The sequence below is a fragment of the Brachypodium distachyon genome, chromosome 2, assembly GCF_000005505.3.
Source record: "Brachypodium distachyon strain Bd21 chromosome 2, Brachypodium_distachyon_v3.0, whole genome shotgun sequence".
Classification (NCBI taxonomy): domain Eukaryota; kingdom Viridiplantae; phylum Streptophyta; class Magnoliopsida; order Poales; family Poaceae; genus Brachypodium; species Brachypodium distachyon.
In genome coordinates, this window is record NC_016132.3 from 11531496 (window position 1) to 11544058 (window position 12563).

At 46.9% G+C, this 12563-nt stretch overlaps 1 protein-coding gene and 1 non-coding gene across 2 annotated transcripts; both read right to left on the bottom strand.

Moving 5' to 3' along the window:
• Nucleotides 1-850: 850 nt before the first annotated feature.
• Nucleotides 851-2219, bottom strand: LOC100841218 (probable glutathione S-transferase GSTF1). The gene is made up of 3 exons (XM_003567653.4): nucleotides 1981-2219; nucleotides 1803-1851; nucleotides 851-1533 (listed from the first exon to the last, which is right to left on the bottom strand). Exons 1-3 carry the CDS (start codon nucleotides 2128-2130, stop codon nucleotides 1073-1075), a joined length of 660 nt encoding a protein of 219 aa, XP_003567701.1. The 5' UTR covers nucleotides 2131-2219; the 3' UTR covers nucleotides 851-1072.
• A 6167-nt stretch (nucleotides 2220-8386) lies between these two features.
• LOC100827871 lies at nucleotides 8387-9542 on the bottom strand. Its single transcript, XR_002963096.1, has one exon. It is a non-coding gene; the product is annotated as an uncharacterized LOC100827871 (transcript).
• Nucleotides 9543-12563: the final 3021 nt, after the last annotated feature.

Genomic DNA, 12563 nt, shown 5'->3' on the forward strand with positions numbered 1-12563 from the left:
TCGTTCTTGCTTGTCCGGTTCATAAGACTTAGATTTGTTCAAGAGCTTAATGGATGGCTTGTCATTTGTCCCTACCAGTCCAATCTGTTTTAGAGAACAAAATGCCAACTTGGAAACCCGGTGCAAAAATGCTGGTCAGTTCGAAGAAAGAGATAATTTCATATTTGCCATTGAAAATTTGCTCATATGCCCAAATGCCACTCAAAATTTGCCATTTTCAAATATGCCACTCAAATTTTGCATGGGGTACAAATATGCCACTACCGTTAGTTGACCGCTAGTTGACCGTTAAGAAAGAGATGAAAAGACAATTTTGTCCTAGGTAGTATGTTGATTTTCCCTCTACAACAAAGCACTCGTTTAGAGAACTTATAATTTCAGGTTTTTAAGATGCAGTAACACAACATTTAGGAGTAAGTTTTAGCAATAATGATTTTGGCATGAAAACTGAAAATTTGAGCAGCACTTCCATTGATTTTACCTAACATCACAAAATTCATAATAGCTTCAGAAGAATAATATACTAAAACTCATCATACTTTTAGCATACGTGCTCGCAAGCATTCCAACAACGTAATGTTCAAAAGATAATAGTCCGGTGACTAGGAGCATTTAGGTCAATATGAAAAACTGACAATTGACTTAACGGTCAACTAACGGCAGTGACATATTCGTACCCCATATAAAATTTAAATGGCATATTTGAAATAGTCAAATTTTAAGTGACTTTTGGGCATATGGATAAATTTTCAGTGGCAAATATGGAATTCTCTCTCGAAGAAACGTACAGAACACACGCGTATACTCACGATCGGACTGTGCAATCGACTGAGACATGGACGTTCGCAGATGGCGTTCAGACTTCAGTAACTTAATTATTTTCAGAGTTCCGAACAACGATACATACAAGCAAGCAAACCACCGAATTACACGATCGTGCAATCCTTGTGATACACAAGTTCATCACCTTATTCGTAGCAAGTGGCAAGCAAACGAAAGCACAACACAACACTCAACACACACGAGTGGACACGACCCGCTCAATGCAAAAGCTCGATCTCCTCCGGAACAATCATGCCTTCGGTGGAACCATGCTGGCGCCGAGCTTCTGCACGGACGGCCTCGCCATGATCCTCTCCCACCACGCCTTGACGTGCGGGTACGAGTCAAACAGGGCGGCGTGCGGCGTCCCCATGAAGTAGAAGGTGTAGGGGAAATGGTTGAGGTCCGCGAAGCTGATGAAGTCCCCCGCCAGGTACTTGTGCTTGGAGAGGTGCGCCTCGTAGACCTCGAGCACCTTCTTCAGCTTCTCCAGGCTCTCGTCCACGACCTTCTGGTTGGTCGGGATGCCGCGCATCATCGGGTTGATGAGGCACTCGTACACGATGGGCGACAGGGCTGGGTTGTAGGTGTGTGCGTCGACTTCGGTCCAGACGTCCACCATCGCCGCTTCTTTCAGGTTGCCCTCGCGAAGCAGGTCGACTTTGTCCGTCTTGTATTTGCGGAGCACGTACTTCGAAATTGCGCGTGACTCTGTAAACACAACAATGGACAGAGATCTGAGAGGATATTCGAGACACCGAGCAAATGAGGAGTATGATCCAATTGTTCGTTATAATGTGAGATCCATCTGCTCTAGCCTCCCAACCAAACTGCCCATCAGGGGAGCACATTGATTACTTTGTGGAAAAAAGTAATCGAGGGGAAGAAACAGAGCTAGCCTCTCAGTGGAGTTTTTTCTTTTTTTTGAAGAAAGTGGAGTAAATTTTGAGAACCAGAAAGCATATGCAAATTAATCATACCGAAGAGAAGCAGATCCCCATCCTGGAATGCAGGGATTTGGCCGAACGGCTGCAAAGGAAAGTATCAAAGAAAGATGGGCACCAAGATCAGTTGCTAGAATAAATAGAATAGCCCAGGAACTCATCAAGGAAACTGAATCAGAGAATTTGAGTAGTAGTCAATCGGGGCATCACGTACGTTTCTGACGAGATGCTCGGGGCTCTTGTGCTCCTGTGCCTGGAAGTCGATGTTGACGACCTCGTACTCAGCGCCTACCTCCTCCAGGCACACCAGAACGCGAGCCACGTTGGTGGACATCGCCGGCCCGAACACCTTCACCGGCGCCATTTTTCTGCAGGCGAGAGAGACAGACAGACCAGGGAGTGTGTGTATGAATAGCTAGCTGCGTACGAGCGGTGTGGAGCTTAATGGCACCAAACGCCGTCCCATTTTATACGGCATCGGGTGATGGGAGACGGGGAGGTGTGGACGTGACGACTGACGTGTGGTGGTCTCTGGAACAACCAAGATGGACCCGTATGGGGCGAGGTTGTGCTGTCATTGAGTGCGTGTCGTATGCGTGGCGTCACCCGTGAGGTAAGTGTTTTGCTTACATCCGGATCTGAGAATTCAGCCTTTCCCTTTGATCTGAATACACTTTTGAGGCTCAAAAAGGAAAGGAAGGAAAAAAAAAAGACTTTGCCTTGTCGGTGTTACAGGCAAAGGGTTTTACTTGATTTTTAAAGTAAAATGACTAAATCTCATCTGAACGGTTGGATTATTATTTGAACTTCATCCTACTATCTTTTTTTTCGTTCTTACGAATCTTAAAGCACAAACCATATCTAATGGCTAAAAATTAACTTATCTTTAATTAAAAATCAGGCAACTTAGATATAGCAAAACCGTTTAACTAAATTTCAATCAATTGAATTTGAGCGTATTAGATCTAAAATGAAAAGTGGAGTTTAGCCAAAATAAGTTATTGTAAAATCTAGTATACCTGGTGGCGTAGAATTCTCGGATCCATGTTGTCTCGGACGCGTTTTGTTGTGTAGATACATACATACGTATCTAGACAAGTTATTTGGATCGAAGGGAATATTAGATTTCTCATTATATTAGCTACTTTACATATATTGAGCCGGTGTCTTTCTATGTGTCTTAAGGGCAACTCTAGCAGGGCGACCCAAATTCAGTCTGTTTGGGTCGCGGACCGAACAGATCTGTGCAGTTGTTCGGCACCCGTCCGTGACCGGACAGATCTGTACCAATTGTGTGGCACCCGTCCGTTTGGATCTGCCAGTGCCCCCCAACGCAGCCACCCATTTGGTCCCGGTTTATTAGTCATAGGCATGCGGGCTAGGGGAGGAAAAATGAGCAAAGGGAGGACAAACGCAAGACAAAGATGCTGCCGACCCAACCCAAACCTGGAGCAAATTTGGGTTGGAAATGGGTCGTGACGGACCGAAAAGCGGACGGTGGCCGAAATGGGTCGCCCCACTGGAGGGCGCGTTTTGCCCGTTTTGGTCCGAACGGATTGGTCCACCGCAAATGGGTCGCGTGGCTTGAGTTGCCCTAAGGACCTCGTTTCAGCTCCTGTGTAAAGCAGAATTGTCATTTCTTTCTCGTTTATCAAGTGTGCTTTATTTACATACATGAGGGATGATATATACTGTAGTATGTTCATCTCCTTACGATATTGTCGTTGGAAGATCTCATATGCTTTTTGTGATGGGATATGGAATGCATTGGATCTGTGCGCAATTTTCTTCACCGGTTAACAAAATATGTCAAAGGAAAATCGTGTTTCCATACTGTTTTTAGGACATGGAAATTAATATATAGGAGTTAGTGGATACTTCTTGTTCACCAACATTTTCCTTTCTTTGGGATTCTAAGGTAAAGTAAAGATTTTCAAAGTGCTCAACAGTCATAAATGTGGTTTTGGTGCTTATAGAAAAGGCCTTACATTTATGTTATAGTGGCCTCCTCGGATTTGTTTCATTGGACACAATTTTGAAGTAGAAATATAAGCATTGTGCTATATTCGCAATGCATTATGCGATTGCATACTTAGTTTGCTTGAATTTATGCAGTTGAGTAAAAAAGGACTTCAGACTGCTTAGATTATTGTTATTTCTTTTCATCCCCAGATATTCTTTTGCTGAATTTCTGTTCCAAAACATATTTTTTCTTAAGCATCACACTTATAGCAGATAAATTTACATTGCAAATGAATATATGCCTTGAATTGCTAACAATGTTGGCATTATGGCAATAAGATGGACCGGAAACACCTTTTGAGATGCTTTTAGTTTATGAGCACCCAAGCAGGTGCAAAAGGTTCTTCTTGCCATGCATGTGAGAAAGTCCCTTGATTTCAAAGCAACACATTGGCGTACTTTTATTCAGTTTTTTTTTTTGGCAGCCGGAGAGAATTTAGAAGCTTGGCATGCCATTCCGTTGCATTTGGTGAGACCGAAGAGGATTTCTTCCCATAGTTCCCTGGGCCGGTGCATTCATAAGAGAACAGTTGAGAGAGGTTGGAAGAGAGATGCATGATTAACCAAATGAATATATTGGGACACATGTCTTAATCACGTGTGTGGAGAATATAGTGGTGATTAATTTTATACCAGTAATATGTGAAGATATTGAGGTTCTAAATTATGTTTGGCAAATGTGGCAAATGTTACTCCTTCCGTTTCATAATTCTTGTCGAAATATTACGTGTATCTAGACGTTTTTTAGAAATAGATACATTCATGTTTGAGCAAATTTGAGACAAGAATTATAAAACGAGGGGAGTACCATCTGTCTATTGAAGATGACGTCATTGTCCAAGAAGAGCACTGCTATATGTACGACAAATTCACGTACGATTCTCGTCCGACGCAAGGCATGAACCATCCATCAAATGATCTTGTGGTTGATATCACATCGTACGACCGTCGGACACACTGGTTCGTCCGGAGCACTTCCGGTGCGAGAACACCGTGGGAGTTGAATGGTTGATACAATGATGACTGTTTAGTATTATTATACTGTGATAGGTCATTTCAACCGAATAAAATTGTCATGCCGCCAGTACATTAATCATGTATTGTTTGGGGTAGAAAAATAGGATTTCTATTTTTAGAATTCCTCCTAATGATTTTCCTAGCTTAGGAAATACGTGGGTGCAATTCCACTGGGATTATCTCATTTTTTATAAATATAGTTATCAAAACCCCTGAAATGATACTATTGGGTGAATAAAAATGCCTTTACTGTTTCGATTTTATTTGAGTGGTATACCTAGGAATAGTTTCTCTTTGAGAAATTAGTTCAGAATTTATTGGAGTATATGCCTAATTATACTCAGAATTAGTTCTATGGATCATACGCTGCAAGATATGTTTTACTTATCAAAATGAATGTGAATTTAAGATCAAGATTATAAGTTCTAGTTTACTTGTGGTGGTTTATAGAGAAAATATCATATCTATACAATTAAGAGATTATAAGTTGTTACATTGCATAATTTACTTGTGGTGGTTTATGGAGAAAATATTATATCCATATTGTTCGATCAGCTTCTTTTCTTCTTAGAGCTACCGTACTTCATATTTTCCATCTAATTTGTTAGTAAATATGACTTACTCATCTGCCCTTTTGCAATCCGCCGTTTTCTAATTTAGAATTGCAGTATTGGTGTCTACAAATGGAGGTAAACATATCATTTTGAATCTTTTTACATGTATACGTACATTTAATCTCCGGTTGTTTACCTCCATTTGTAGACACCAATACTGCAATTCTAAATTCCTCCATATTATATGCAATTTAGAAATAACTGGAGTAATTACTTTTCTGCTAACCAAATTCCTGTTAGAATTCTTGGGTGCCGTACGTAATAACAGTCACCAGCACGTGAGGCCAAACCCAACGCGTCAGCGACTGTTACCGCACCGGTCGTGCATCACCGAAGCAGCGTTCCGAACTTCTGACCTTTTCTTTCTTTGGTTTATGATCAAACCAGTTCTTTCTGCTTTCATACCTCCTGACTTTTTCTTTCTTTTTAAGATCAAACCATTCTTCCTTCTTCCGTAACTAACAATAACGATGGCACGTTATTGAAATACGACATTGACTTTTTTTTCTAGAATACACCGAACCGGATGTATCACCATTAAAGAAAAAGACTTCGGAGCAGTTTAGTACAACCCGAAACGAATCGGGCAAATCTCACGTGAATTACCCCACACCGGTCCACTCTACCATTACACTCTCACTACAAGGGAAGAAGCTAAATGACTCCATCAACAAACCCGCAATCTTCAATGCATTTCCTTCAATATGGATTGGCCGCATGATCTTGTCAACTGAAGGTGTCTCATCATCGAGCACCACGGCGTTCCTATACTTTCAAATCGGAGTAAAATGCACACGCAGTCCCTTAACTTGAGGAGAATGTGCAAGTACGTCCTTGAACTCACGTTTTGAGCGAAATGAGGAACTAAAATATATTAAGTGTTTTATACATCTATACGCGCGCGAAGGGGTAACTTGTAATCCGGACCGTCAATTAACCAACGGCTGAGATCTGACTGTGTTTTATCTCTCTGGCAGCCGGGGCCCGCATGTCAGGGTCTTCTCCCACCTCTAAGCACATCTGCTCTGCCTCCCTCTTCTCCCCTTCTCCCCAAGCGGCCAAGCCTCCCCCTTCTCTGTTCTGCTCCGGCAGGAAGTGCCCCGCGCCCGCAAGCTCACTCCCAAGCACCTCCGCCCCGTGGAGCGCCCGCGACGCGCGCCTCCGCTACGGCCGCTCGCCTCCTGGTGCTCCCTGTTGGCGAAGCGCTGTCGGTCGTGGGGTGTCCCCGCGGCGAGCGCGTAGGCGCGGCCTTGCTGGTCGTAGATCGCGGGCGTCTCCATGAGGTGGATGAGCTGGGCCAGCTCGGCGCGGAGCGAGCCGAGCATCTTCTCGAAGCCGTGCAGCATGAGGTCGTCCTCCACCGCGTTCTGCGCCTCCACGAGCCTGTAGCGCCCCGACTAGGTCGCCCTTGTCCGCCATGGCCATCGCCTCCCTGATGGCGTCGGCATACCGGCGCCGGGCGAGTTCGTCCTCCACCCAGCCCGAATCTCCTCGGGTCGCTGCTTTAGGAGCGAGGAGTTGCAGGCAGATCTCAAACAACCCCAATCGGCCCGACGGCGAGGATGGTGGCAGGCGGCGGCGGCGCGGGAAGGGACCGGCGCGGGCGCGAGGATGGCGGCGGGCGGCGGCGGCGAGCGGCCAGGGGCGCGGGCTGGTCGATGCGAAGGCCTGCCATGGCTGCTGTGAGCCTTGTGTGGTTTGAGGAGGAGGACGACCCTGACAGGTGGGCCCCGCCTGTCAGAGGGAGAGAGGGAAGAGAGAACACAGGCAGATCTCAGCCGCTGGTTAATTGACAGTCCGGATTAGAAAGTTACCCTCTCCGCCACTGTCAACAGATGAGGATTCCTGAGTCCTGACCGCCATAACTTGGGGAGCAAGGTCTCTTTGCCTGCGGCCATGCAACCATGGATCCGTCCAGAAGTTAGCACTCTCACCATTACCCAAGACCACCTTTGTTGCTGCCTCAAAGAGCTCCCTGGATTCTTTCGAGACCTGAAGCCCCAAGTCATGCCATGGCCTATCCGAATCAGTCCACTGAAGCCAACACAAACGAGCTCTTAGGGCCGTGTTGAGCAGTCTTAAATTTGGGATCCCCAAGCCACCAAGTCTTTTCGGCAAGCAAACCGAATTCCACGCCACTAAGACAATGTCCAACCTTCACATCTTTCTTGCCCTTCCAGAGAAAACCACGGCAGATTTTCTCAATGGCATCCACCGTCTTAACCGGCAAGTCGAGTGATATCATGCCGTAGACCGGGAGGGCACACAAGGTCGATTTGATCAATGTAAGTCGCCCGCCCGAAGAGAGAAGCGGCGCTCGCCAGCCCTGAAGCTTATTCTCCACTTTATCCACCACTGACTGTAGTTGCGCCGCTGATGCTTTACGAAGGCCCAGAGGGAGGCCCAGGTAAACACAGGCAGAGCCCATCACCGCACACTGGAGTTCATCCGCCACCACACAGCATGGAAGTCGTCTCTTTTCCTTGCTCGGGCAGGCTCATGGAAGTCGTGTCTAATGGACTGCTTGGGACTAGCTAGGTTTGGATGTCTGAGAGCTCTTAATACAGATCAAAGATCTGATAATACAAAACTGCTCTTTGAAATAGCAATGCTAGGGCCTAATTAATTTGCAAAGCTCTGACTAGGTTAACAAACCCATTAAAACCTGATCGATCGGCACGGCATAGCCTAAAGCAGCCAGTAACACGTACAGCACAAACTACACAATCATCATGGAGTTCTTTGGTCAACCCCTCGGTTAATCTAGCTTCTATTTGTCTTTGGCTTGTATGAAAAAAAAATCTACATTTTCGACTTATAGAAATCACATGCCACATTGGGAACTCCCGAGCTTAAATTGTTCAGAAAACTAAGTTATGAGAGCAAAAAATCACTGAAATAGCTAGTAGCCGGTATCATGTTTTGTGTTCATGACTTCACATGCACATTTAAAAGTTTGTACAAAAGCTAGTTTGTACCTCCAATGTAGAAGCTCATGTAGGGCATGACTTTTTCGAAGAGCATCTTTCTGTGTATCTTGCTGCTTCGGCCTGAATTGAGCTCAATTTTGAACAACCCAGCCTTTGTACTCAGGAAGATGGCACCAACACCTTCTGCAAAACCAACCACACCGAGGCTTTCAGCAGGGCACGAGAGGGGAGCAACGGTTCGAGCTCAATCAGCCTGCAGGGCACCCAGTTCTCCACCGCTCCATTGGGACCAGGCTCCATTGACAACAGGTGGAGCTTATTAGAGTACGTTCCACAGGCCCGCGAACCGCAGCATGCCGTCCTCCGCCCCCACAAGGACGTATGCCGAGTCGAACGGCTTAATGATCACCGATAGCTTATGTTCATCCATGTTGTACTCCACGATTCTGGTGATGCACTTACAGGGGAAGTACACCATACTTCCAAGAACAGCACTGTGCCCCGCCTCCATAATGGCATTCGGTTGGTTCAGAAAGATCACCTTGCTCCACTCACCAGTCTCTGATGAGTAGACTGAGGCGAATGTCCCCCGTTGCTCGTCAGATCCCACGAAGGCCACGAGGAAAGGGCCCCCACGGCAGTCGAGGTGGTCGTAGCGGTCCTTGGCGCAGAGCAGCGCTGCATTCCAGCTGGTTTTCTCGTCGTCCGAATCGTCGCCGTCCTGCGGTTTCCACGTCACGTCCGAGTACCGAGGGTCGGCGTGAATCATCCAGCAGTCGTCGGTGATGGGGTCGCAGACGACCAAGTCCTCCTCGGATTTCGGGGTGTAGAAGAGGACGCGGCCGTGGCGGGAGTCGAGGACGTACCAGTGGCGGCGGTCGCGGCATGCCGGCGGGCGGAAGGGCGCGGCGGTGGGGAGTGGGGACGAAGCGGGAGACGCCGGAGCGCGTCCCGTAGGGTCTGTTGTGGAGGAAGCCCAGCATGGGCGGCGTCGGCCCGTGCAAGACGCGGTAGTCGCGGACGAAGGAGGCGTCGGAGAGGAGGATGGCGCGCCAGCCCTTGCAGACGGCGGCGGCGCGGACGAGGCTCGCGGGCTCGTCCGGAGGGACGCGCAGGAAGATCTCGCGCATGGCGTCGTCCACAAGCGCCGGCGGTGGGCGGCGGCCTCGCTGCGTTGGGGGCGGCAGGCTCATGGCTAGGGCGTAGGGGAACTGTGCCGGCGATTGTGGGTCGCGCGATTTTATTTTTGTCCAGCAGGAATTTGGGGCGCGTATCAGCGCTTCCATCAGTGGAAGTCGAATGGATTCGTTCAGATCGAGATTTTTCTCTTTTATTGTTGATTGACAGCGAGATACGAGGAGTTTCAATGTTTGGACAAATTTGAGTTAATAATTTAGAATCAAAAGGAACGAGTAGTACTTTACTCCACATTTTATTTTCAGTTATCTCTCCTTCACGTAGGATCTTTGAGTTCTGTCCGATCGAGGGAGGCGCTTCATTGTTAGCTCTTCAGGCTACGTATCACCCCGTTCAGTCTTGGTTTGATCCTCCCAATTTCTTACTACCTGTAATGGCTAAGGATGTAAGCGTTTTCAAAGAGTAATAAAGCAACTGACTTTTGTTCAAAGGATGTAGAGTATATGATTTTCGTGAATCGTTCCAACTTCCAAATCCTATTTATATCCATCTCTGGCTCTCTGCCCTGCGCCCTTGCCCAGCTGACTGCCGTCTCCCTCTGCCGTTCTAATCAGATCAAACCCAACGAAGTTTGCCGGTTCTAATCAGCATATCAGATCGAAATCAAATTCTCCCAAGAAAAAGTGGCAAAGTAATCACAGGATTACCGGTTAACATGTGATTTCTTAACCTAACTATTGAGGATTACCGCCTTGAGAAAAGAAGTATTTATTTGGTTCCGAAGAAAGCCATCCATGCTAATAGCTTTACTGATTTTGCCTACTGCTTATGTAGAATTAAAATAGCTGCTGGGCCTTTTCACCGATTTCGCCTCGAGGAGTTAAAAACTCCAGGACCGGCGCTGCATATAGGGTGTATTTATCTGATGGTTCAAATATCCTCCTACAGTGTAAAGTCAATCTGTAAAATTTGTTATGAATTAAGGTTGCCAACATATTCAATTATTGAAGCTCAAAAAAAACATATTCAATATTGAAGCTCAAAAAAAAAAATTCAATTATTGATCATGAGAAGAAAACAATATTTATCATTAGAAAAATATGGGAGCCTAAATTAAGGTAAGGTAATCTACCCCAAATAATAAAGGGAGGAACGCTTCCTTCGTCGTCGTCCGTCCGTGAATTTTGCAATTTGCCCCTTCAAGTTTTTGTTAATTCAACCCGCCGTCCAAATAAAGGACGGAACTGGGTTTGTTTTACAAGGTTTCGGCTAAACTGCAATTTTGCGTCTCCTTCCACGGATCTCTCCCCGACTCATCCCTGAGTCCCCGACCCGCATCTCGCCCTGCCTCCTGTTGGGTTGGGACCCAAGGCGTTGTCCCGCCGTGCCACGGATCTGGGTTTTTTTGCAAGTTTGCCGCCCTCCCCGCGCTCTCTGTCCATCTGCCGGCCCAATAGCTGCGGCGGCGCTCTAGTTGCCACGATGCTACTCCACCTTCTACGGCCGGGCGCTCGCCTCCGCCCCGACGCCTCGAGCCGCCCGTCCCCTCATCCACACCGACCTCCTGCGCTTCACCGCCGCCGTTCACCCACCGGCCACCCGAATCTAGAGCGCCACCCATGGCCTCCTCAACCCCCGTCTCGCCTGCCGCTGCCGCCTTCTTCGGCAACCGCCGCTGCCTCCTCCTTCCCTGTTCCCTGCGTCGCCTCCCTCACAGCTGCTTGTGCCCGCGCTCAAGCTCCCGCATCCGCTTCGCCGCCTGCCATGCCAATACCCTCCTCTCATCACCCGGGGCCAGGTGCCGTCCGCTGCCGCGGCGTGCTCGTCCACCTCCTCCGCTAGCGGGTTCTCTGTATGGCTGCTCACGCACGGGCTGCCGCTGGGCAAGGGGGCCATCCTGAAGCGCCCAGTGCCTAGCACCGGTGGGGGCAAGGACCGGCCTCTGCACCCTTTGGACAAGGTGGCCATCCTGCAACGCCCCGTGCCTAGCTCCGGTGGGGGAGTAAGGACCGGCCTTTGCACCCTTTGAAGAAATCAACGATAAGTCGGTAATACAGTCACTGACTCAGAATTCTCACGTTCAGGAATATGAAAATTATGGATTCCATGACAAAAGCAATTGTTCCGTTAAATTCGATTGAATGTCAAATTATCTTATTGTCATTTCAATGAACGTGAATTTTTGTGTGCATATGTTTAAGAGGCCGTGGCAACGCATGGGCACTGTACTAGTTTCATACCTATATGTCTTAATTTTCGATGCAGAGGCCGGGGTTATTCCCTCCATTTAAAAAAAAAAGTCAAAAATGTCTTAATTTTCATTTTTCATGGTACGATAATCATAATTTCATTACTATTTACCCCTTGTAGCTGTTTGAAACCCACGGGAGAAGAAATAAAAAACCATGCAAGATTTTGATGATGAATGTAGAGGGTAATAAAGTGCAGGCAAGCATATAAAATATTCCATATATGAGTGCAGGTTTAAAGAGACAGGTAGCTAGCTTTCGCTTCAGGTATATTTTCATTTGCTGGTGATATTTCAGATTTGATTATTTTGTTTCAAATTTTGCTAGCTGAGATTGTATACTGCAATAACAGACCTTGCGCTCTGTATGCAGTTCCTGATTCTTTCAAGGATTTTTTTTTGACAAACAACCGACCGGAGTATATATTTTTACGCTGGAAAAATCAACAATACAGGCAGAGATAAATATCTACTTGTTACTTTTCTGCGAACCAAATTCCCTTTAGAATTCTTGGGTGCCGTAAGGCGGTTGACGAGGGAATGATCCTTCGAGTCCTCGACCTTCATATACCCGATACAGCACAACAGGGGGTCCACTCGAAGGCCCATCAAGTATATGCAGGTAGAGTCCCTCAAAGTGCGGCTCAAGCCAAGGAACATAATCTTATTATACCGGAATGAACTGATCTGATTGTAACATTTCCGATTATCACACCCGAGACCTAGCCGCCAATATATAAGGCTAAGAGGGGGATCAGGAATGGCGATCCTATATACACACGCCAGATTCATCTGTGCTCCATAGCTTCATAACTTCCATGTAATCTCA